This window comes from Callospermophilus lateralis, chromosome 6 (genome assembly GCF_048772815.1).
Source record: "Callospermophilus lateralis isolate mCalLat2 chromosome 6, mCalLat2.hap1, whole genome shotgun sequence".
NCBI lineage: Eukaryota > Metazoa > Chordata > Mammalia > Rodentia > Sciuridae > Callospermophilus > Callospermophilus lateralis.
In genome coordinates this window covers 111,629,590-111,651,242 of record NC_135310.1, presented here as the reverse complement: position 1 = coordinate 111,651,242, position 21,653 = coordinate 111,629,590, and the positions used below count along the sequence as shown (strand labels likewise).

The following is a 21,653-nucleotide window of genomic DNA, read 5'->3' as shown; positions in this document are numbered from 1 at the left end:
AAAACAGAAAATATCCCAACTGGGGATGTGGCTCAGTGGTTAATCATCCTTGGGTTCAAATCCTGGTACCAAAAAAAAAAAAAAACAAAAAGAAAAAAAAAGACAGCAGGTGTCAGGAGGAAGCCCAGAGTAAAGTCAGAGGCCTCGGTCTGTACCTGGCTCTGCTCATCTCTACCTGGTGACCATGGAACAGTCACCACTGTCCCCTTCTGGATCTCACAGCGAGAGAGCTGAGCTATCTCTGAAGTTTTTCTCATCTTCAGATTTTTCCTGATTTCTGGGAACCATCCTCACTTTGGGGACTTCTGGCCAAGGGAGTAAGAGAGAGATTCGGGGGAGTAGGCATAGGTCTGTTATGCAGCCAGCCTGGGCTCAGGTCTTGCTCTCAGCATGGAAGGGGCCATGATGTGTCTGTGGGGTGAGGTACTGGTGGGCAGAACTGAGATTGGTGGCATTCTGTCACCGTGTATGTATATATTTCTGTGTCGGCTGAGCGTGGGAGTGAGTTAGAAGGTAGATGTGCGCCTGGTGAGCACACGCATCAGCAGGTTCATGGGGAGTGTAGGGGGCTGTGAGAGTGTAGGGATGCCTGGACGCTTGGCATGTCAGAGCAGGAAGGATAATAACGAGAGTAATAACTCTGAAGACAATAACAGCTGGCACTTGACACTAGGCATTGTCACATTTTCTATGTGCATTCCTCACAACCACACCCTGAACAGGCAACCCTGTAAATAAGGCTCGTGGCAGCTGTTTTTAGCATAGTGTCGCCAGCTGATACAAGGTAGGACCAGGACTTGGACCCAGGTGGCTGGATCCAGGGTCTGTGCTCTGAGACACTCAGTCCAGGTCTGTTTGTTGAGCAAGCAGAGAAGCAGTCTGCTCAGGGTCAGAGAGTGGGTGCCTGGCACCTGTGTGTGTGTGTGTGTGTGTGTGTGTGCACATACACACATCTGTGCATGCCAGCTGGCTGGCCCTGTGGGCAGATGTGCCTGTGGGCATGGCTGAGTACACAGTCGCCTCTGTGTGTGGCTGGAAAGGTGGGAAGGGCATGTTCTACCTGACAAGCAAGACCCTACTTCAAGGGCAGAGGAAGGGGGAGAACTGGACTGGCAGACATTTTTCCTTCTTCCCTTGGGACCCTGAGTGGACTGTTGAGCTTGGCTTGGGGCTGGGTGGAGGCTCCTATCCTCACAGCACACTGGAGATCAGCCGGTGGGACTCTCCACCTCCAGAGTAACTAGAAGTTTCTATAGGGACAGCCTCCCACCCCCACCCCGCCGCCTGTCATTTTTCTGTAAGGAATCCCTCCCTAGAGCTGGCAAACACTGCAGCTCCATCCCCTACCCCTGTGGAGGGCGGGAGGACAATCCTGTGGGACCAGGTGCACCGTTAAGCACCTGTTGTTCTTCCGTGTGCGTGATGCGGTACTTCAGAGAGATTTCTTTACACACACCTGGCCTTCTTCTTCAGGGAATTTCAGATGGAAGTTAGAAAGGGCTGAGACAACTAGGGCAGAGGGTACACAGCCAGCAAGTGTGTGATTTGGGGGAGAGCTGTTTACCACCTTTGATGGGTGTCTCTGACTGATAACAACTGGTCAGCTTTCCCAGAGTACACAGACATTTGCTGGGAAGCCACCAAAATATTTCCCCATCATGAACTGGGCAGTGATCTAGGGACTAGGGGACAAAGATGAATGAGGCTTCATTCACAGTCCTGTGTTTACAGAGCTCAGTCAAACGGGGTGCAAAGGTCTAGAGGTGGACATTTATAATCAGGGTCATCAGGAGAAGAATGGAGAACTCACATCTGCTAGGACAGGGATGTGGGAAGCTGAGGGGTTGTCACAGGGATTTTTCAATGGAGAGTTGAGGATAGGTAGTCGGCCCCAGGAGTGCCTGGCCTGAAGGGCCGCAGCTTGCTGGGACTCAGTGTCAGCTTCGAAAATCTCCCTGGCAGCTGACAAATTCTGGCAGGGATTTTCAACTCAAGGCACCCACATGTGCTGTGAGAAGGGGCCTGTGGGTGCCTCTGCCCCTCAGTCTCTCCAGGTGGGCCTTGGCTCCTAACCTTACTGCATATGGGACTTGGCCTAGAAGAAACTGGCAGAGGAAGCAGGTGGGGCAGTTGATACTCTTTCTCCCTGTTCTGCAGGAGGTCCCATGCCAAGTCCCTTGTGTCCCTATTTGACACCAGCAAGGGCAGATGAGTCTCAGATGGGGCTGGGTGTCCCCAGTACCCTCCTCCTTCATCCCTAGAGCTGCCTTGTCAGTCCTAACTGCCACAGTACAAGCTAAGTACCTGACCTTGGTCCCAGGAGGACTAGGGGTCAGCATGGGAAAGGTCTGTGACACCCAGGCCACCATTTCCAACCCCATGCACCTGGGATACTTCTTTCCCTCTGAGGGCAAGAAGCTCAAGGGCAGGACTCTTCCTGATGCTGAGGAGGCAGCTGCTCCTTCCACTGCTGCCTGCCTGGAGGCTCCTTGGGGAGAGCAGAGAGAGTTAGAATTGGATTTGCCCCTCCTCCTGACTCCTGTCCTCATTCTCAAGAATGGCTTAAAGGATTCTAAGGTGGCTCAGGAATACAGCACTCATCCCTGGCAGGCACTATCTAAGTGCTACCAGTGTACACACCTGGCCCTCACACCCTATGAGGTGTGGACCATTCTTCTCCACCCACCTCCTTTTTTTTTTTTTTTTTTTTTTTGGTACTGGGGACTGAACCCAGGGTTGCTTTACCACTGAGCTACATCCCCAGTTGTTTTTATCTTGAGATGGCCTGGCTAAGTTGGGAGGAGGCTGGCCTTAAACTTGTGATGTTCCTGTGTTAGCCTCTTGAATCACTGGAATTATAGGTGTGTGCCACTGCACCTGGTTTTTTATTTTTTTTGCACCTGGATTCTTATCCCATTTTACAGAAGAGGAAGCTAAGACACAGAGGGCAAATAAGTTGAGGTCACCCAGGTAGAGTAAGTGATAGAGCTGACATTAAAACATGAGTCGTTGGACTCCAGAGTCCAACCGCTGTCACTGAGAGTTTGATCCTGTCCTGTGATGGGTCTGGGGTGCCAAGTATGCAAGGAAGGTATGCAAGGGCTGATCCTTAGACCTGGTGAGGAGCTGGAGCCTGGTGGGGGGAGAGGCAGCACCCTGCCAAGGTGGCTAGGACAGAGGCAGAGGGCCTTCCTGAGGGGGAGGTTCCCCTGGTGGAGGGAACCCAGCTAGACAGGGGCTAAGTCAAGAAAGCTTCTCGGAGCAGGTGAGTGACCAAGGTCTCTGCTGGGAGACCATGGTGTGACAAGTGCCCAGAGGAGGCTCAGGATAGGGCGCTGGAGGCCAGCGCCGCAGGGGCTGTGAGCGGTGGGTGGCCCAGCTGTCGAGTCTGTGCCTGACGCCTCTTTTCCCTCCACTCTCTTGGTCTCTTTCAGTTGGAGGAGGACAGACTCTCGGGGCACTCCCTCCCGCGGTACAGCCCCCTGCGACGACTGGCGTCCTCCGTGTTCTCCTCCTCCACGCTGGAGACCGAGCATTACCCTCACCCCAGCGGCGGCGGCTCCTCGGGCTCCTCCGGTTCCCTCATTCAGCGCAGCCGCTCGGCCGAGAGCAGCCCCGTGCGGGCGCCCCACCGGCGCCACGCGCCCCTCGCCGCCGGCAACCACAGACTCGTGCCCTCGGTGCTCCGCATCTCGCGGTCCCAGCTGCAGCAGGTGTGGGCCCGGTTCACCCACAAGACCTAGGCTGGGCCCCCCCCCTCCTGGAGGGGGCAGGTGGGGGGGGTGGGGAGCAGGCAGAGACCACGGTTCCTTCCCAGGACGCAATAATCACACCACACACACCCCGTCCCGCCCCACCGTGCAATACAGCTCCCCCTAGAACGTTGGCCCAAGGTACTGTAATACTCCTGCCCTCCAGTCTCCGTCCCACCCCCCACTGTTTCCCTTTGCTAGGTGCCAGCCAAATGGTGCTGGAAGGGGTGGGGCTGGCGGTGCAGTTTTGAGGACAGGGCAGGGGCACTGGGTCTGGGGTCCAGTGGAAACTAGGTTGTCAGAGATGAGGTGTACAGGGCCAGAGTCAGTCTGGCCTGGGGTTGGTTCCGTTTAATCGCGATCTCTGGGCATGGCTGGGTCTGACCCACTTTTGAGGGGCTGGTGGAGACCAGGACCCTGGCAGTGGGCTTGTGTTTGGTGTCTTTTATCGGCGTGGGGCAGGGTGCATGGCCTTGTGGATGGGATAGCGGCCTGGTGCCAGGCTTGGGGTGTGGTGAGGAGGTGTCTCTATACTCAGTGATAGGGAGGGGGTAACCCTGTGATCTGATGAGCCCTTCCCACGCCATCATCACGGAGGCCAGTCACTTTCCTCACACATCTTATCCCAGAAGGCCCAAGGCTCAGTCCTGGGTCAGCTGCCCCTCCCCCAAGACTTATGTGCTGTCACTCACTGCTAGGATTGGTTGTCTAGCTCCAGCTCTTCAGGAGTCACGGATGGTGCAGTGGGGTCAGGGTCAGGGATCTGTTCCTAAAGGCAGAATGGAACCCAACGGTGAGGGGACCTGTCTAGATAGAGTGCAGATAAGGGGATTGTTAAGGATGAGGAGCTACCTGGGGAGTCCTCTGTGCTCAATAGCAACACTGGTGTCTCAGGACCAATCCCAGGGAGGAGCAGCTCACCTCTGTCCCTCTTAGGAGGTGACTTCTTCCTATAGGTGCTCAGCCAAACTGGTTGGTCCCCAGGGTGGTGGTGAAGAAGAGTAGAGGTAGGCAGATCAGTGGGATCTAGAGATGAGTGGGGGTCAAAATGATTGATTGCTCATGCCCTTTCTGCCCATTTCTCAGCCCTGAACCTGTCACTGCAGGGATCCCAGGTTTCCCTTTCTTCATTTCTGCCTATGCCAGCAGCAGCTCTGTTCCTTGGGGAATGGGGTTGTAGTTAAGAGGGTGCCAGAAAAGGTAGTGCCTGTTTAAGGAGGGGAGGAGACCTGAAGATTTGCAAAAGTGTTTATTTCAGTGAGATTGTGCCTGTGTGTGTGCTTGTGTGCATGCATGCACACTTGTGAGTGTGAGTGTGCTTGTCATGGGTGTTTGTACCTGTGGCAAGACTGCCATAGATGGATGCTCAGGCTATGCCCTGCACAGTTCCAGAGAGTGTCATTTGCATAGACCACAATGTGACTGGCACCCATTGAAGTCAGACAGTGTTACAGGTGTGTGTGTGTGTGTGTGTGTGTGTGAGAGAGAGAGAGAGAGAGAGAGAGAAAGCCAGAAAGATGTCTGTGTGGTTCTTGATAGTTTCCTATGCACTTACCCTCATCCTGGCTCCTCTCTTTACCCTCTTCTCCCTCTGATCTCTCCTTCTCTCCCAACTCCATGATCCATCAACTCCCCAGATGTCTCTGGTTAGAGTTAAGGCCCTTGCCTCAGCCAGGGGGTGCTGTAAGTGTGGTGGGCAGTGTCTTGGAGCCTAGCCGTCCTTACATATGGCCAGCATTGTGGTATGGCCCAGTGGCTATGATCTACTTCCATAGCACCCACTTAATTTGAACAATCCTTTTTTTTAAATTGTTATTCTTTTTAAAATGAGAATGGTTGGGCCAAGAGCATCTTTTTCATCTGGCAACAAAAGCCAGACTTGGGTCCTAATACTTATGTCTCATCCCCACCTCCATTCTGACTGCTCACTTTGAACTTCCCCAGACCCAAGCCTCTGTCATCCCAGGGCTGTTCTGGATGGCTCCTCACCCTGCCCAGAAGTTAGGGGAGGGGTCCTGGTAGACCCTTTGAGAAAGAACAGAAAACAAAAAGCACAAAGGTGAGGGGGTGGGATGAACTGCATCCCCACTCCCCTCCTCCCGCACAGTCCCTCTCTCTTTCCTCTCCCCCCTGGCCTGCTTCCCATCCTCCCCAAGTGGTGGCAGGGGGTGATTTGAGGGGAGTGTGCCCACTCTCCACTCCATAGGTCAATAGCACGGGGGCTCCCCAAAACCAAGCACTCTGTTATCTGGCATTCCCTTCCAGAAAGTTCCACCACCCAACCCTGAGCAGATCTTCATCTCGGTGACCTTGAGGTACTCTAAGATCCCAAAGTGCCTTGTGACTTATCAAAGATGATGGCATGGGCTCCAGCCTTGTTTTATCGTTAAGTATATGTTACTGTTTCCAAAGCCTTTGGGGGTGGGGGACCTGCTAAGCATCCCAAGGTGGCTGAGTTTTCAAACTCACACACCCTGAACTGACCCTTGTGAGAGAGTTTGTGTCCTTTAAAGCAAGGCCATAATTCAAAATATTTTGTCCTTTGGGGGACATCTTTTTGCATATCCTCTGTGTTAGAGGAGTGTTTGTAAGCCATAAAGCTCTGAGCTAACAGGAGATGGTCTTGATAACACTATCTTTTCAGGATGGCTTTGACTTTTGGAAATTCTAAGGTCATTTTAATCACTAGAGTTATTCACTAGAGTTCACGTCCATGTAGAGCTGGGTAGAGCCCCTTCGTGGTTAAGGGCTGAGTAGCCATCTCAGGTTCCCAGGCTAGATAGGGGTGCTATGAGCCTCCAGTGTTGTCAGATTCTTTTTCTCTATAGGATTTTCCAAAAAAGCAGGCCAGAATGTTTCCAGAAACGGTACCCTGCTTGGGGAAAGCATGCAGCCTCCCATGGTTAGCTTTGAAAACAGACAGTCCTCTTCCTAGCCCTGTACTCTACCACTGAGCTACACCCCCAGCCCTTTTTATTTTTTATCTTTGCAACTGGCTAAGTTGCCCAGGGTGGCTTTGAACTTGCAATCCTTCTGCCTCAGCCTCCCAAGTATCTGGGATTACAGGCATGCACCACTGTGGCCAGCTCAAATAGCACTTTGTTGTACTTTGAAAACGATGTTCTCATATGGTATACTCAAACCCTGCATATATTGGTGTCTTCCAATTATTTTTTTATTTAATAGTCACTGGCACACAATGCTTATTATCATGTGCCAGGAAATGATCTGAGCACTTTACAATATTAACTCATTTGAACCTCATATAGGTCTATGAGGTAGATCCCAGTATTACTGCATTTAATGGATTAATAAGAACATTTCATTTACACAAACCTATAGGAAAGCCTGCCAATGCTGAATAACTAAGATCATGTTCTGTAGGACTTTTTAAACGTTTTCGTCTGCATACTTATTTATGGTCCTTTCTGGTTGGTCCTTCCTCTGCTATATAGGAAGAGGCAAGTTGTCTCTGAGCCATTCTTTCCAGATGCAGGTTACTCCAGAGCACTGGGGTCAGTTGAAATGGCTGGACCCTGTTTCTCCAGGACCCCTCCCCCTCAATCCCACATGGCCCCAAATATCCCATAGCAGTCCTGGGAATTAGATGGGTAGATTAAGTTCGGTGAGAAAACAGGTGCTCTGAATCCTGACCTTGGTACTGGTGGGGTTCTAGAGGTTGGGCTCACAGCCAGGGAGATACTGGCATTGCTAAGCACTGATCAGGGGACTCTGAGCCAGTGTTACCAACTTATACAGGAGTGTGAGGGAAATGACAGGTTTGGGGACTGTGGAAAACAGGAAGCCTCCACCCTGGCCACTATCCTCAGTTAGATCAGTTGTCACTGTCTTCCAATTTTTATGTGAAATCTCCCAATTTTGAATTGTTGGTATATAATTTAAAACACACACTCACACACACATTTACACACAGACCACAGAACAGTTGTTTTTTTTTTTTTTTAAGAAAAAAGAAAAATCTGTGTGTGAGCCTAACAAAACCAATCTCCAGGAAGAGATTACCCAAGCTCATAAGCCCCAGGAGCCTGAAGGTCTCCCCAATGCACATACAGCCAGGGCTGCAGTAGAGGGGGCAGCGTTCTTCCCAGAACTCAAACCAGCTGGGCTTCTTAGAGAAGGCAGTTCTCAGCCAGCAGGACTGTGTGGTGTGTGTGGTGTATACGTGTCACGTGGACATGCCTGAGTGTGTGGGGCCACGGGTCTTGTTTGTGGTGATCAGAATAGGACTACCTAGTGGAACCGGTATTTTTTTCAGTGGGAGAGAGTGTGTTGTGAGGACTCTGGGTCAGTGAAAAATGTTCTATTAAATTCTCAATAACTAATACACAACCCCACATGCACTCAAGGCAGCTTGTCATAGCAATAACCACTCAGCACTCTTGCCCCCACCCCAATATCCTGAACCCCACACTCTCCCTTTGCATTTTCAATTTGGGGGAAAAAAGACCCACCCAGCCCTGCCAAATGGGTGGCAGAATAGTGGCACCTCTGAGCCAGGCTGGTCCCAGTACCCTTCTTACCCTGTGTCTCCTCTTCCCTGCCTAGGTTCCTTTATTTGGGGAGGTTGGGTGCTGTCTCTGCAGTGGAGTGGGAGGAGCCCGAGTCACTGAGGCAGACAAAAGGAGCTATGTCAATTTATCTGAATGGGGTGGTCAGGGGAAGGGATCATGCTTAAGGGAGGATGTGGCTCTGATTCTGGATGGGGGTGCTCTCGCTATGGGGACACACATATGTTGTGTCCTCTGCTGTTCCAGGATTGATTTGGTACCTAGGGATGGAAGCATGGATCCCTAAGGAGGACCTGACGCCATCCACCCCATTGAACCCCAAACTCCACTTAGATCTGGGACACTCCCAACCCCAGGGGCAGGAGCCAGCCTACCCCCATAGTCAGCCTCTGAAAGCTTAAAGCATCCTTCTCACTAAGGGAAAGGCTCCTAGTCTGAAGGCCATATCCCTATTGTTTCTCATGTACCACCCTCTGGGCTTCCTAGCCTAGAATGCCCCTGATTCTAAGTGCCCCCTTCCCCTAAGTAGAGGTGGGGGGAGGAATGAAGCCCCAAGTACTGTGGGAACCTTTCTAGATCTCCTCTCCTACTCCCTATTGCCGGCAGTCCCACCCTTTGTCCTCCCGTCCTGTATAGGCTGGGGGGGGTGGGGGTCAGCTGGTCTCACACACGCGCGCGCACACGCACACACACACACACACACACACACACATTCTGAAGCTTCACACACACTTCATCCACTCATCCACTCTCCCAACAGCACCCTAGCAGCCCGGTCCGGAGCGCTTCCGGGCCACTCTTGCAGGTTTCTAACTGTAAAGGGACTCCTACAGCCACATCCAGCTCCGTCCCCTCCCTGGGGACCCGCCCTACCCCTCACTCCGCCTGGCCCCTGCCCCTACCCTCGTGGCCGTCGCACCAAGAATGTACGTTCGGTCTTTTTAACCAGCTGCTACGCGGCGTGACCAGGGTACAGCCCGGCCTCAGTCCCAGCCCCGCGCCCCGCCTGGCGGGGACTTGGTGCCGGCCCCCGCGCCCGCCGAGCTGCCTGCTGCTAAGTACTTAACCTGGGTTAGCGCTCCCCGCCGCCCTGTTCCTGCGCTCCGTTCCGTTTGCGTTTCCCCTCGGCCGGTCCCGGCCCCGCGTCCCTGGCCCCAGGCCAGGCGGGGAGCAGTCGGGACTCGCCCCTCGTCCTGCCAGGGCTGCTGGCAGGCCCGTCGCCCCACCCCAGGTCCCCGTTACCTCGCCGCCCACAGGGCTGCCGGCTCCCACAACTGGCCTTGCAATTGGATGCCAAAGAGCCCAGAGTTGAGAGGGAGCAAAGCTTTGAGCCTAGGTCTCTCAGAGCCACCCGACACCCCCTTTTTGTCCACGCCCCAGTCTGCGTCCTCTGCCCCACCCCATCCACAAACTAAGGGCCCTGGGGGTCCCCAAACACACCCCCACTTCCAGCTCTTCTCCCAACCCTATCCCCCAAAATAAAACTCAGGGACCAACATCTGCTTCCTTTGCACTTGCTCCGTCGACCCCTCCCCCGACGTGGAGGGGCTTCTGTGGGGGAGGGGCGGGCTTCCGGGCCCTTAAGAGTTGACAGTATTGAGCGAGGAGAGGGGCTGTCCCCTGCCCCACGAAAAGTGAGACTGGCGGGATGGGGAAGTTCAGTCCCGGGGCCCAGCTGAGCTCCCTCCCTCCTGGGACCCGGGTATCCCCTTCTCGGCGTCGGGAGATAATTCGGGTGGGGGGAGGAGCGAGGGATGAGAAAGGGGCTGGAAAGAGGACCTTCCTGGAGGTCCCAAGTCCCAGCCGGTTTATTCCTGAGCCTCCCCCTCCCATCATAAATCCTTCCCCGACCCCCCTTTTTGTACTGCAATAAAACTGTAATATACGCTTGCACTATTCCCGACCCGGCCAGCATAAGCATGCACGAGAAACTCAAAACCACACACACACGAAGATGGGACGCTTTAATTTAATTTATTTTATTTTTTTCTTTCCTCTTCCTCTTTCTCTCCGGGGTGCGTCCTCCTTAGTGTACATAGCGGCGTCGGGGGGCCCCCCCGGGCCCGGGTAGAAAAGCATGCACTGAGCACCCCTGCCCCTAGATTGCGAGTACTGTACAAATCCAACACTTGAAACCGACACGCACACGCGCGGCGCCGCCACAGGGGTGGGACTCGGACACGCACCCACGCGCACACGGCCGCGCACGGGCGGGGGTGGGGGCGCCCCGTAGTCACGCGTCGCTGTGCGAGGGATCTTGTGCCTTTTTAAGTCCCTGGTATGTTCATGCAGACAATCCGGAGAGCTTGTGTACTACCAAATCCTTATTAAAGACGCCTTCCAGGAACCTGCGCCTTGGCCTGCTTTCTTTCACCCAACTCTTCTCTCCCTCCTAGTCAATGCAGACCTCAATTCTGGGGGCGCCCGCTGGGCAGAGGGCAGCGGCTGGTATGTTGCTGACTCAGGGACTGGTGAGGCCGGGCCCAGTTCCAGGTCTGAGGATCTCCAACCCCCACCCCCTCCAACCCCCAGGGAGGTGGGCAGGGTCTACTTGGAATTGAGTTACCCGACTGTCTTCTTTCATGGTGGGGAGGTAGTGCATGGACTGGTCTCTAGGTCCAACTCCAGATTCCCTGAGGAGTCCTGCTGTGATGTGAGATCTACTGGATTCCCCCACTGCTTTGTCCCCTCTCCTGCCTGGGAGAAGGGGGAAAACTTGGTAGGAGAGAGCACCTAGTACAGGGATTGTGCAGGGCTGCAGCTGCAGGGATGCAATGTGGGTGGAAGGAAGACTAAGGCAATGAATGACAGTTGTGGGACACTAAGGAGAAGAGAACAGAAGACAGACTGTAGAGACAGGCTGAAGGAGCCCGAGGGACTCTCCTTTTCTGTCCCCCCCACCACCAGGAACACTGCAAAAGAAGAAAGTATCTCTCCTCTTTGGGACCAAAGCAAGCATGGTGCTTCCATCTGCTTGAAGGACCAGCCAGGGCTGTATTCACAATCCTCAGGGCATTTTGAAGACACCCCCCACACAGGGACACACCTGTCAGCTCCTGGCCCTGGGCCAGGGGGAAGGTTGGAGAGACTGAGGCCTGGAGGTCAAGGGTGTGAAGCCTGTGGGGCCCCAGCATGAACAGCGATATTCCCACCTTTCCCTTCCCTGTCCAGAGTGAGTGTGGAAGAAGGACTCTTGACTTGGCAGAGGTGGGTTTAGAGTGAAGAGAGGGCAGAAAAACAGGGGAAGAATTTGGGTAAAACAGCCATGGTGGCCAAAGAACTGCCAGAGGCTACTTGATTCATGGTTCCATTCCTTTCTTCTCAGACCAAAGGACTCCAGCATGGTGGGGAGATAGGGGGTGGTTCTCTCAGCAGTTTTGTCTTCCAGGGTGGAGGTGGGGAGGCAGACTGTGTGTGATAGGCAGTTTCTGAGGTCAACCCCTCTCAGGTCCTTTCCCTTCAGCCTTGGGACTTTGAGCTGATGTGCTACACTGTCTGGGCCTGGCGGGGGTCCAGACAAGAGCTGCCCTATGCACCCTGTGTGGGCACTGGGATTCAGGTATGTGGAGTAACTGTCCCCAGTGTCCGTGTTACAGAAGTCAACATGGACTTGGCTGGACCCTGAAGCTGGCGGGGCCCAATCAGTCCTCTCAACTGGGCTCAGCGGAGGGAAAGATGGGGCTGGGGCGTTCACCCTTTTCAAGGGTCTCTGCTTGAATGGCCTGCTCCTTCTCCCCCATTATCCAACCCTTGCCAATTCTGCCTTTTGCTGAATTCAGTCCAAATCACCAGGGAGTTTTAAAACAGCAGGAGTTCTGGGCCTCAATGCTGACTTACAGATTTGGGGGTGGGACCTCAGGCTCTGCACTTTAATTTTTTATTTTTTGTACTGGGGATTGAACCTGTGGCCCTCAACCACTGAGCCACCTCCCTAGCATGTTTTATTTTTTATTTGGAGACAGGGCCTCACTAAGTTGCCTAGGGCCTTGTTAAGTTGTTGAGGCTGATTTTGAACTTTTGATCCACCTGCCTCAGCCTCCTGAGCCTCTGGGATTACAGGTGTATGCCACTGTGCCCAGTGGGCTCTGCACTTGAAAAAAAAAAAACAAAACAGAAATGCTGTGCCAGGCCAGGTCTGGCAGCCACATGATGCAAATTCATTCACTGCCCTAGAAAGAGAGTAAGAAGGTCTGAGACTGGCCAGAGCTGACTGGCCTTTGCTAGTACCCAGTACAGGTCGGGTAGAGCAGTGTCATAACTGTGCCCTTCCCATGGTGTCCTCAGGCTTCTGGGGCCAAGTATACAGAGGACATCCAGAGGTGACTGACTGAGTGAATGAACACAACAAGATCAAGGGGCAAGAGCTCTCTGGGCACCCAGGAAAGGTAGGGAGAGGGCTAGGCTAACTGAGGAGGGAGGAGCCCGAGCCAGGCCTCTGTCCTTCCCCAACTTGGGAGGAAAGCAGAGGGGCTTTGAAATAGAAAATCCAGCATGTCTAGGCTGCTGTGGAGAGGTACTGATGCTGAAGTCACAGTCATTTCTCCCAAAGGGCAGAAGGTCTCAATTCCCCTGCTAAGGGATGGGGTGGGAGGCCACTGAAGCACTGGAAAGAGTTCTAGGTCCTGGGCCACCTGGTCAGTAGGCTTCCCGATTTGGAACAGTATCCAAATCAATTCCTCTCGTCAGGTCTTAGTGACCCAGTCTGGTTTTATGACAAGCAACTGATTTCAGTTCTTGTTCTTCCTCTCTCCCAGGTAGTAGGAGGAGACGGCCTTGAGATGAAGGAGAGAGGGTTCAACCTGCAATCATCTACTGTGGGCACTGTGTGTGAGGGTCCCATCCTCTGGACGGGACTTCTCCACAGCAATCCAGGGCTTGATCAACTGGCAGTGGAAAGGATAGTTCTAACAATGATGTCCAAGAAGTCATCCATGGGATAGGGCAAACAGAGAGGTTCTTCAGAGAAAGGGTGACCTGGTGCAGCCAAAAGACACTCCTGTTGGGTGGGATGTGTCTGGTGCTAGGAGGGCAAATTCCAAGCTAGGCAAGAGAGAAACATGACCAGAGCTCTGCATGTCCGTCGGTCCCTGGTTCTTAGTGCCATCGCCTCCCACTTACCCAGGAACTTACAATAGCCCCCTTCCCCTCCGCCAGCCGTTTTCTCTAGCCTTAACATCCATAAGTGAATGGGGCAAGATGCTCCAACATGAGACCTGGCACAGAGTCAGTACTTAATGTCTGCTAACCGAGTGAATGGATGAGTGAGAATGAATGAAGGGGATGGAAAAAGAAAACAATTTCTGGGGACTTCCAGCCTGGATGTGGACAGGAAAAGTTCCAAGGATGTTCCTTGCCTGGCCCTTCATGGTGTGCTGGGGGCCCGCGGGGCCCAGGACTACCTTGTCTTGCATTACTCCTCCTCCCCAATTAAGTCCTCAAAGACAAAGGCGTGGATTACAAGGAAGATGGTGGCATTTGGGCAGGGGAAGACACAACCTTGGTAGATGCTTGGCCTTGGAGCTTCCTGCCTCACCCTCCACCAGCTTTGGTATTGGCATTGGAGCCCCAGTGGCAGAACTTCTCCTGTTTCCACCCCACCCCCATAGGTGTGGGGTCCCACTTTTCTGAAGTTGGGGAAAGGACAGTGATTACAAACCAGGCAGAGCAGAGTAGGGAATAGGAAAATGGAGGAGCTGACATTTACTGAGTTATCCAGAGGCCCACTGCTATACAAACTGGTTCTTATAAGCATATATAGGATCACAACCTTTGTGGAGTGTCCATCATCTCATCTCATTTCTTTTTCTGATGTAGACATCGAATTCATCATGAAACCAAGAACCATGTCTATCTTGTTTAACATTTGATCCACAGATTCCTAGCCTATAACATGGTAAACAGGACAGCAGACATTCAAGGACCACTTTTTTTCTTGGTACTAAGGATTGAACCCAGGGGCGCTTAACCACTGAGCCACACGCCCAGCCCCTTTTATTTTTTATTTAGAGACAGGGTCTCATTAAGTTGCTTAGGGCCTTGTTAATTTTGCTGAGGCTGGCTTTGAACTTGTAATCCTCCTGCCTCAGCCTCCTGAGCTGCTGGGATTACAGGTGTGAGCCACCGTGTCCAGCTTCAAGGACCACTTCTTAAATGAGTGAATGAATGAAAAAGCCCTCCAGGGCTGGGGCTGGGACTCAGTGGTAAAGCGCTTGCCTAGAACGTGTGAGACACTGGGTTTGATCCTCAGCACCACATAAAAATAAACAAATAAAATAAAGGCATGCTGTCCATCTACAAATATATTTAAAAAAAAAAAAAAGGAGGAGGAGGAGGGGAAGGAAGGAAGGAAGGAAGAAAGAGCGAGCCCTCCAGGGGCTCTGTTTATAAGAGAAAGAGCCATGTGAACACACGCAGATAGAAGATGTAGGTATACAAGTAGGAAGGAGAGAATCATGAAGTGTGATTGATGGGTGGACAGAAAAGCTTTGTGGAAGAAGAATGGCTGAAAAAAGAGGATTTTAACACATGAACAGAGAGGATTTGAGGGACCCCAGGACAGAAGAAACTGCCTGGGCAAAGTGTGAAACTTTTGATGTGTCTAGAGAAGTTCTGGCAGCATCAGAATGGCTGGGACATGTAGCAGGGGACAGCAGTAAGTGAGGCTGGAGAGAAGGTGGGAGCCAGAGTGGGTGGGGCTGGGGTTGTGTCAAGCCAAGGATGGGAACTGTCTTCTGAGGACTGTGGAATCCAATGCAGGTTTGCTATAGAGATTGAGAGAGTCAGATCTGAGTTCCAGGAAGATACTCAGGCAGCTCCAAGAAGGACGGATGGCAGGGCAGAGAGAGTTCAGGGTGGAGAGAGCAGGCTGGAGAACCACCAGGCAGGATCAGTGGTGCTCACAGGCTGCGGGGAGCAGACATAGCGATGATTCAGAGGGATTTTGGATAGACCAGAAGTAGGGGCTTCTGGTCTGGATGTGCTGTGTTCTGCTAGTTCAGGAAGACAGAGGCCCAGTGTATTCAAAAAGGCTAACAAAGTGCCACTGTCAACAACATCCCAGTGGGAACAAAGCCCTGTCAGCCACAATGGGCCCAGTGCACTGTGGGCACTAGGGATGTTTGTGGACTGAGTAGGTCCACAATAGATTTGTGGGGTGAATGAGAGACCCAGGAGGTGAAGGAGACACAGCAGGTCCTGATAAGGTGGACTTTCTAGTCTGGAAGGAAGCAGGCCAAGGGAGGATGTGGCCGGCGTCTAAAAATCCAAAAAGAGGTTTGGCCATTATTTTGCCAAGGGCTCTGCATGAGACTTCAAAGTGGAAAATTTAGTTGAGTTGAAATCTATCTATGAGGGCTGGACAAATTCCTGCCTGACAGGTCAGGCCAGCGCAGGAGGGAAGAGGATTGGTGCTCCAGGGGCCCAGCCTGCACTTTTGAGTGACAAAGTACAGCTTTATGTTCACCCTCACTGAACATAGGTTCTGGTGACTGTGGGCAGTCAGCTATCTGGCTGTAGAGAAGCTATTCCCAGGGAGGGATAGGGAGGGCTAGCCATCCATGGCCGGCACGGGCATGCCCCTCTCAGAAAGTGACACAGACTCTTGCCGTCCATCTCTGGGCCTGGTTTCCTCATTTCTCAAAGGGAAGGTAGATGTAAATTGTGGCTATGGTAACTTCTGGTTCTTGTTTTCTGCTATCAACTAAACTCTACAGTTGGCTCTGGAGTTTGGGATGCACATAGTGAGGGAAGGAGTAGGTTAAATGGAGAGGGCAGGGAGACAGAAAAGCCACCAGGATCAGGGTCTGGGACCTAAAGGGACCCGGAACTTGGACTCAATCACTCTTGAGAGATTTACTGAGCACTTAGTAGGTGCCAGAGATCACTCTAAGGCCTGAGGATATAGCAATGAATGAGACAGACCCAGGGCCCCCCTCTGCAGACTCACATTCTGGTGGCTGCACCTGGGGGCTGGGGGGTCTCCTAGCTTGTGGGTGCAGTTGAAGACTTCTCCAGGAAAGAAGGTGTGTAACCTCAGCGGGTCCCTGTGTGTGCCCTTTGCAGGTGTTCTCTGTGGCACCCCCGTTTGAGATGAATGGCCTCCCGCGAGCTGTGCCTCTGAGCTTGCCCTACCAGGACTTCAAGAGAGACCTCTCCGATTACCGAGAACGGGCACGGTTGCTCAACAGGGTCCGGAGGGTGGGCTTCTCGCACATGCTGCTCACCACTCCCCATGTCCCGCTGGCTCCTGTTCAGCCTCAGGCTAATGGGAAGCCGGAAAAGGAGGAGGAGGAGGAGGAAGATGAAGATGAGGAAGAAGAGGAGGAGGAGGAAGAGGAGGAGGACGAGGAGGAGGACGAGGAGGAGGAAGAGGAGGAGGAAGAGGAGGAGGCAGTGGCCCTGGAGGAGGTACTGGAGCCCCGAAGTGGCTCTAGCAGTGACGGGAGCGAGAGGAGCACCGACCGGAGCCAGGAGGGGGCCCCGTCCACACTACTAGCTGACGATCAGAAGGAGTCCAGGGGCCGGGCCTCCATGGCTGATGGGGACCTGGAACCTGAGGAGGGCTCCAAAACGCTGGTGCTCGTCTCCCCTGGCGACATGAAGAAGTCGCCCGTCACTGCCGAACTGGCCCCCGACCCTGACCTGGGCACCCTGGCTGCCCTCACTCCTCAGCATGAGCGGCCCCAGCCCACTGGCAGCCAGCTTGACGTGTCGGAGCCAGGTACCCTGTCCTCCGTCCTCAAGTCTGAGCCCAAGCCCCCGGGGCCTGGAGCAGGGCCAGGAATGGGGACTGGTTCCACAGGGACAGCGGGTGTGGCAGTGACTTCCTCACCCTTCACCAAAGTTGAGAGGACCTTTGTGCACATTGCGGAGAAAACCCACCTGAACGTCATGTCTTCCGGAGGACAAGCCTTGCGGCCTGAGGAGTTCAGCACTGGGGGCGAGCTGGGTCTGGAGGTGCCCTCTGAGGGGGGCATTATGGAGGAGGGGGCTCCAGTGCCCCTGGAGAATGGCATCGCCCTGTCAGGGCTGGATGGGGCAGAGACGGAGAGCTGTGCCCTGTCTGGACCTCCAGGAGAAACACCCTCAGAGGTGGCCACGGACTTACTGCCCAATGGCCCTGCCTTTACTGATGGGCCAGTCCTAGCATCATCCCCACCAGAGCCAGGCCCTGAGAAAATGGCCACCATCTCCCCCAGCCGCCATGCCAGGCCAGGCCCTCGCCCCAGGAGCCGTATTCCTGTCCTGCTGTCTGAGGAGGACACAGGATCGGAACCCTCAGGCTCGCTGTCAGCCAAAGAGCGGTGGAACAAGAGGGTCCGGCCACAGCAGGACCTGGCACGGCTGGTAATGGAGAAGAGGCAGGGTCGTCTGCTGTTGCGGCTGGCCTCGGGGGCCTCATCCTCCTCCAGCGAGGAGCAGCGTCGTGCCTCTGAGACACTCTCAGGCACGGGCTCCGAGGAGGACACGCCTGCCTCAGAGCCCGCAGCAGCAGCAGCCTTGCCTAGGAAGGTCGGGAGGGCAGCTGCCACCCGGAGCCGGATTCCCCGCCCCATCAGCATCCGCATGCCCACGCCTGCCGCAGCCCAGCAGCCCCCGGGCAGATCCCATGGTGCGGCCCCAGCATCTGACACAGCCATCACCAGCAGGTGAGAAACCCCTGCCAGCCCCAGGGTGGGCAGAGGGTGACCACAGAAGCCTCTACTAGTAGGGGCTTCCCCAGAGCCAAGGTTAACCTTGGGCTATGGAAGATTCAGGAAGGACCCTCAGCTTTACTTCCAGTCTACTATTTCCCAGCTGTGCTCTGTCTCACTTTTGATTCAGGTCAGTCCTGTCCCTGGCTCAAGGGAGTAGCTATGGTGAGCACATCTGGAGAGGATGCTAGGGAGGCCAGGCTTAGGAAAAGTTGATGGGGACCAGCGGGGTTCACACACGTCCCTGGTGTGCCATTGGGGGCATTTGAAGCAAAGGATAAGGCCCAGAGCTTTGAACAGTTGGGAGAAAACACTATTTTATATTAATACAAACACAGTTTATTACAGATTAGCACAAGCATTTTAAAGATGAAACTGGGCCCTCAAAGAAAGCCTGCAGCAGGCTCTTTGAGCCCAGCCTAGGGGTGTGAGACTCTTAGGGGTCCTGCCCAGGAAGGAGGGAGCACCAGGGCTCCGTTTACTCTTCTGTGTCTGGTCTCTTCAGTCTCATCTGGCTCTGAGGATGCAGGACTCAAGGGATGCAAGTCTCTAGGGACGAGTGCCACGAGCGTTCTGAAAATGTCTCTCCTTTTTTGTTTCTTTGCCCTCTTCTTTTCTGTTGCCTTCCTTCTGTCCTCTGATCCTCAAACAGGCTCCAGTTGCAGAAGCCCCCAGGGTCGGCCCCTGCTGCTGACCCCCGTCCCAGTTCGAAACAGCTCCCAGGTCGTGGTCCTGGCCCAAGGCGATCCCAAGCCACCAAGCCCCCCGCGCCCAGCAGTCCTGGCCTCCCCACCTCGGCCCCACGCCATCCCAGCGCGTCCCCACGGAGCCAGTCCCTGTCCCGCAAAGAGAGCCCCTCCCCCTCTCACCATGCCCGGTCTGGGCCTCCCCCACCCCAGGGTGTCCTCCAGGGCCGAGCCCAGCCTGACGGCACCCCTACCCCCAGGGGAGCCAAGAAAGGACCCAGAGGGAAACTCCAGAATCAACGCGCAACAACCAAAGGCCGGGCGGGGGTCGCGGAGGGCCGGGCCGGGACCAGATAATGACGCCCGCGGCTCTCTTCGGCCCCCAACCCTCACCCCGGCCCCCCGCCCGCAGCTGGCCTCACTGGAACAGCTTCCAGCACAGCCTTACGCGCCCGATGCGCGCCACCCGCGGCCCCAGCTTCCCGCCTGCACCTGCGAGGACGTGCGCGAGCACACGTCGCACCCTTCTGGCCCTGCCAGGCCAGGGGAGGGGAGTAGCTGTCTCTCCTTCCTCTCTCCGCGTCCTCCCCTCCTCCTGCTGCCCCTCTGCCCGGGCAGGCTCACGACGACCCCTCCGCCCGGGAAGGCTCAGCCATCCCCCACTCACAAACCAGGCCCTGGCTGCTCTCCATGCTCCCCAGGGGCCTCTGCTTACCCTTCCTGCAGCATCTTCCCTCCTTCCCTCTTCCAGTCAATGCTCCCTCCCTCCACGAAACAGCCTCAAATTCCAGAAGTGGAGACTCCAGCCTCCCCCACTGTCTCCTGTGGTGGCCAGGGAAGACATCTCAGCTGTCAGCCCCATGGGGTTGGGAAGGTGGGACCCTGGGGCCATGGGTATACTCAGGTGTGAGGGGACTGCTCTGACCTGCCCCAAAGTCAGCTCCATCCTGGGCAGTGGGCAGTGGGCAGTGGGCAGGTGATTCTTGCAAGGGGAGGGGGTTCTTTGTACATTTGGAGTGCAGAGACCCCTATCCTCCTAAACTTGGGTGGGGCCATGGGGACACAGTGGAAGGTGTGTGGGCTGCTTTCTGGGCAAGTGTTTCCCAGTGGAAATTTAGAGAAAGATTTTAAAAAGGTTTCACTCTCTCTCCCCCTGTTCCCCTGATCTAGTACTGCTCAGGACCCCTTCCCATCAGGAATTCCTTCCTGCCCTCTAATTTCAATCCTGCCTATTGCAGTTTCAGCCAGCTCCCATCTCTCCTGAGCTCCATGCAGGTGGAGAGTGGCTATTTATCACCTTGTCTGCTCTGGCCCTTTGGAGATTCAAGATCTGGGTTCTGGTTGGGTCACTCCCTGTGGGGAGTAGGCTGGGTCAGACATCATCTCTCCCAAGGGCAGAGGGAGCAGGAACTGGTTGACTGACAGTTGGTCCCTGGAGGCAGAACGTCCCTTCTAACTTTCCGATTGAGTACTTTTGTGTTGGGTCTCTAGCTCATGCCCACTCCTCCCAGCTCACCCTTCATCCTGTCCCTTCTTGTCCTAAACCCAGTCCATGCAGTGCCACTGCTCCATGGAGCATGGATGTGGGGCCTCCTCCTGGGTTCTGGCTCCAGCATAGCTCATCCCACCTCATCATGAGCCTCAACTGCCTACCTGTGGGGCAAGCAGCCCACTGGCTGCTGAAGAGACAGTCAACCCTGCCCATCTGGGACAGGGCCCTGGCAGGGCTCCTCCATCCTCAGCACCTAAAGACTCTGTCCCCTGACCTGGCCCCTCTGTCCTTCCCTGAGCCATAGAGAGCAAGCCAAGACATTAGGGGGAAGAGGAAAAGAGGCTTCAGCCTGCCCCAGAGGTCTGGCCACATCCAGTCACCATCACCCAGAAGGACACCTAAGAAGAAGCTGGCCCAGGAGCAGACTGGCAGTGCCAGTTGAACTCCCTCATGGAGAGTCAGCAGGCTCAGGCAGCTGCTTTCATGCCAAGGGGGCACTTTCTCTGCAGACCAGACCTGGGGAGGACACCACAGTGGACAGTTTTTGAGGTCCATCCCATGCTGATGCAGAAGCTTCCAGAACACTCAGGAAAACCTCTTCAGACACAGCCCTTCTTGTCAACCTGAGGCCCTCCCAAGGCCCTCTACCACCCTCTGGGACAAGCAGAGGGGGTGGAAGAGGGACCACTCCTTCCCACCTAGAGCTTCTCTGAATGACAATCAGCTCCTGCCAGATGGGAACCAGGGCATGCCCCCTGGTGCCCAGGCCCTGGACCTGCTCCTTGCTACCAACCGAACTGTGAATGTAGGGCCCCCAGCCTCACCTCTGCCCTAGGATCAACAACACCCTGGATTGGAGTTGGGAGAAAGAGGGTGTTGAGAGAGCCCCAGGTCCATCCCACCCCCAGCTTCTCCCAGCACCAGAGCTGGCTGACACAAAACCCAGTCTGCCCTAGACTTCCCTAGGGCACCCAACCGACCTCAGGCCTGGCCTCTGAGTCACTGAATGTTACAGGTAGGAAGAGGGAAAGAGCCAGTGTGGGGGGTGGGGGGTGTGGCTAGGGGACTGAGTCTGCTTCTCTCCCTAGGAAAGATCCAGGGAGATCCACACCTCCCAGTGCCCCCACCCTCAGCTGCTGCCTCTTTCTCCCTGAACATCCATCCCCTGCATCAGGCCCTCCAGGTCTTGAGTTCCTCCTCTATAAGAGTGTTACACTACCACCACCACCATACCCCACTTCCCCCGCACCTCCCCATCACAACCGCCTATGTCACTGGCTCTGATGTGGGGTGTACTCACCTCAGAACACACCTCCCCTCCCCAGTCAATCTATGTGCAAAGGGGGCACAGGAGAAGGGCCTTGCCCCAAGTACATGAGCTTCCTCCTCCCCAAAGCCTTGAGGGGCCTGGCTTGCTCCAGGAAACAGCCCTGTGAGGGTTGCGGGGAGGGACAGGGAGTTGCCCACCCTCTACTGTGGGAAGCCACTGAAGAATGTTTACA

At 54.7% G+C, this 21,653-nt stretch overlaps 1 protein-coding gene across 1 annotated transcript in view; it reads left to right on the top strand.

Moving 5' to 3' along the window:
- Positions 1 to 19,016, top strand: part of Ttbk1 (tau tubulin kinase 1) — a 36,353-nt gene extending 17,337 nt beyond the window's left edge. Inside the window, exons 13-14 of the mRNA XM_076860148.1 lie at positions 16,343 to 17,928; positions 18,626 to 19,016. Coding sequence (XP_076716263.1) covers positions 16,343 to 17,928; positions 18,626 to 19,016 — 1,977 coding nt within the window. The remainder of the gene's footprint in view (positions 1 to 16,342; positions 17,929 to 18,625) is intronic.
- The last annotated feature ends 2,637 nt before the right edge of the window (positions 19,017 to 21,653 follow it).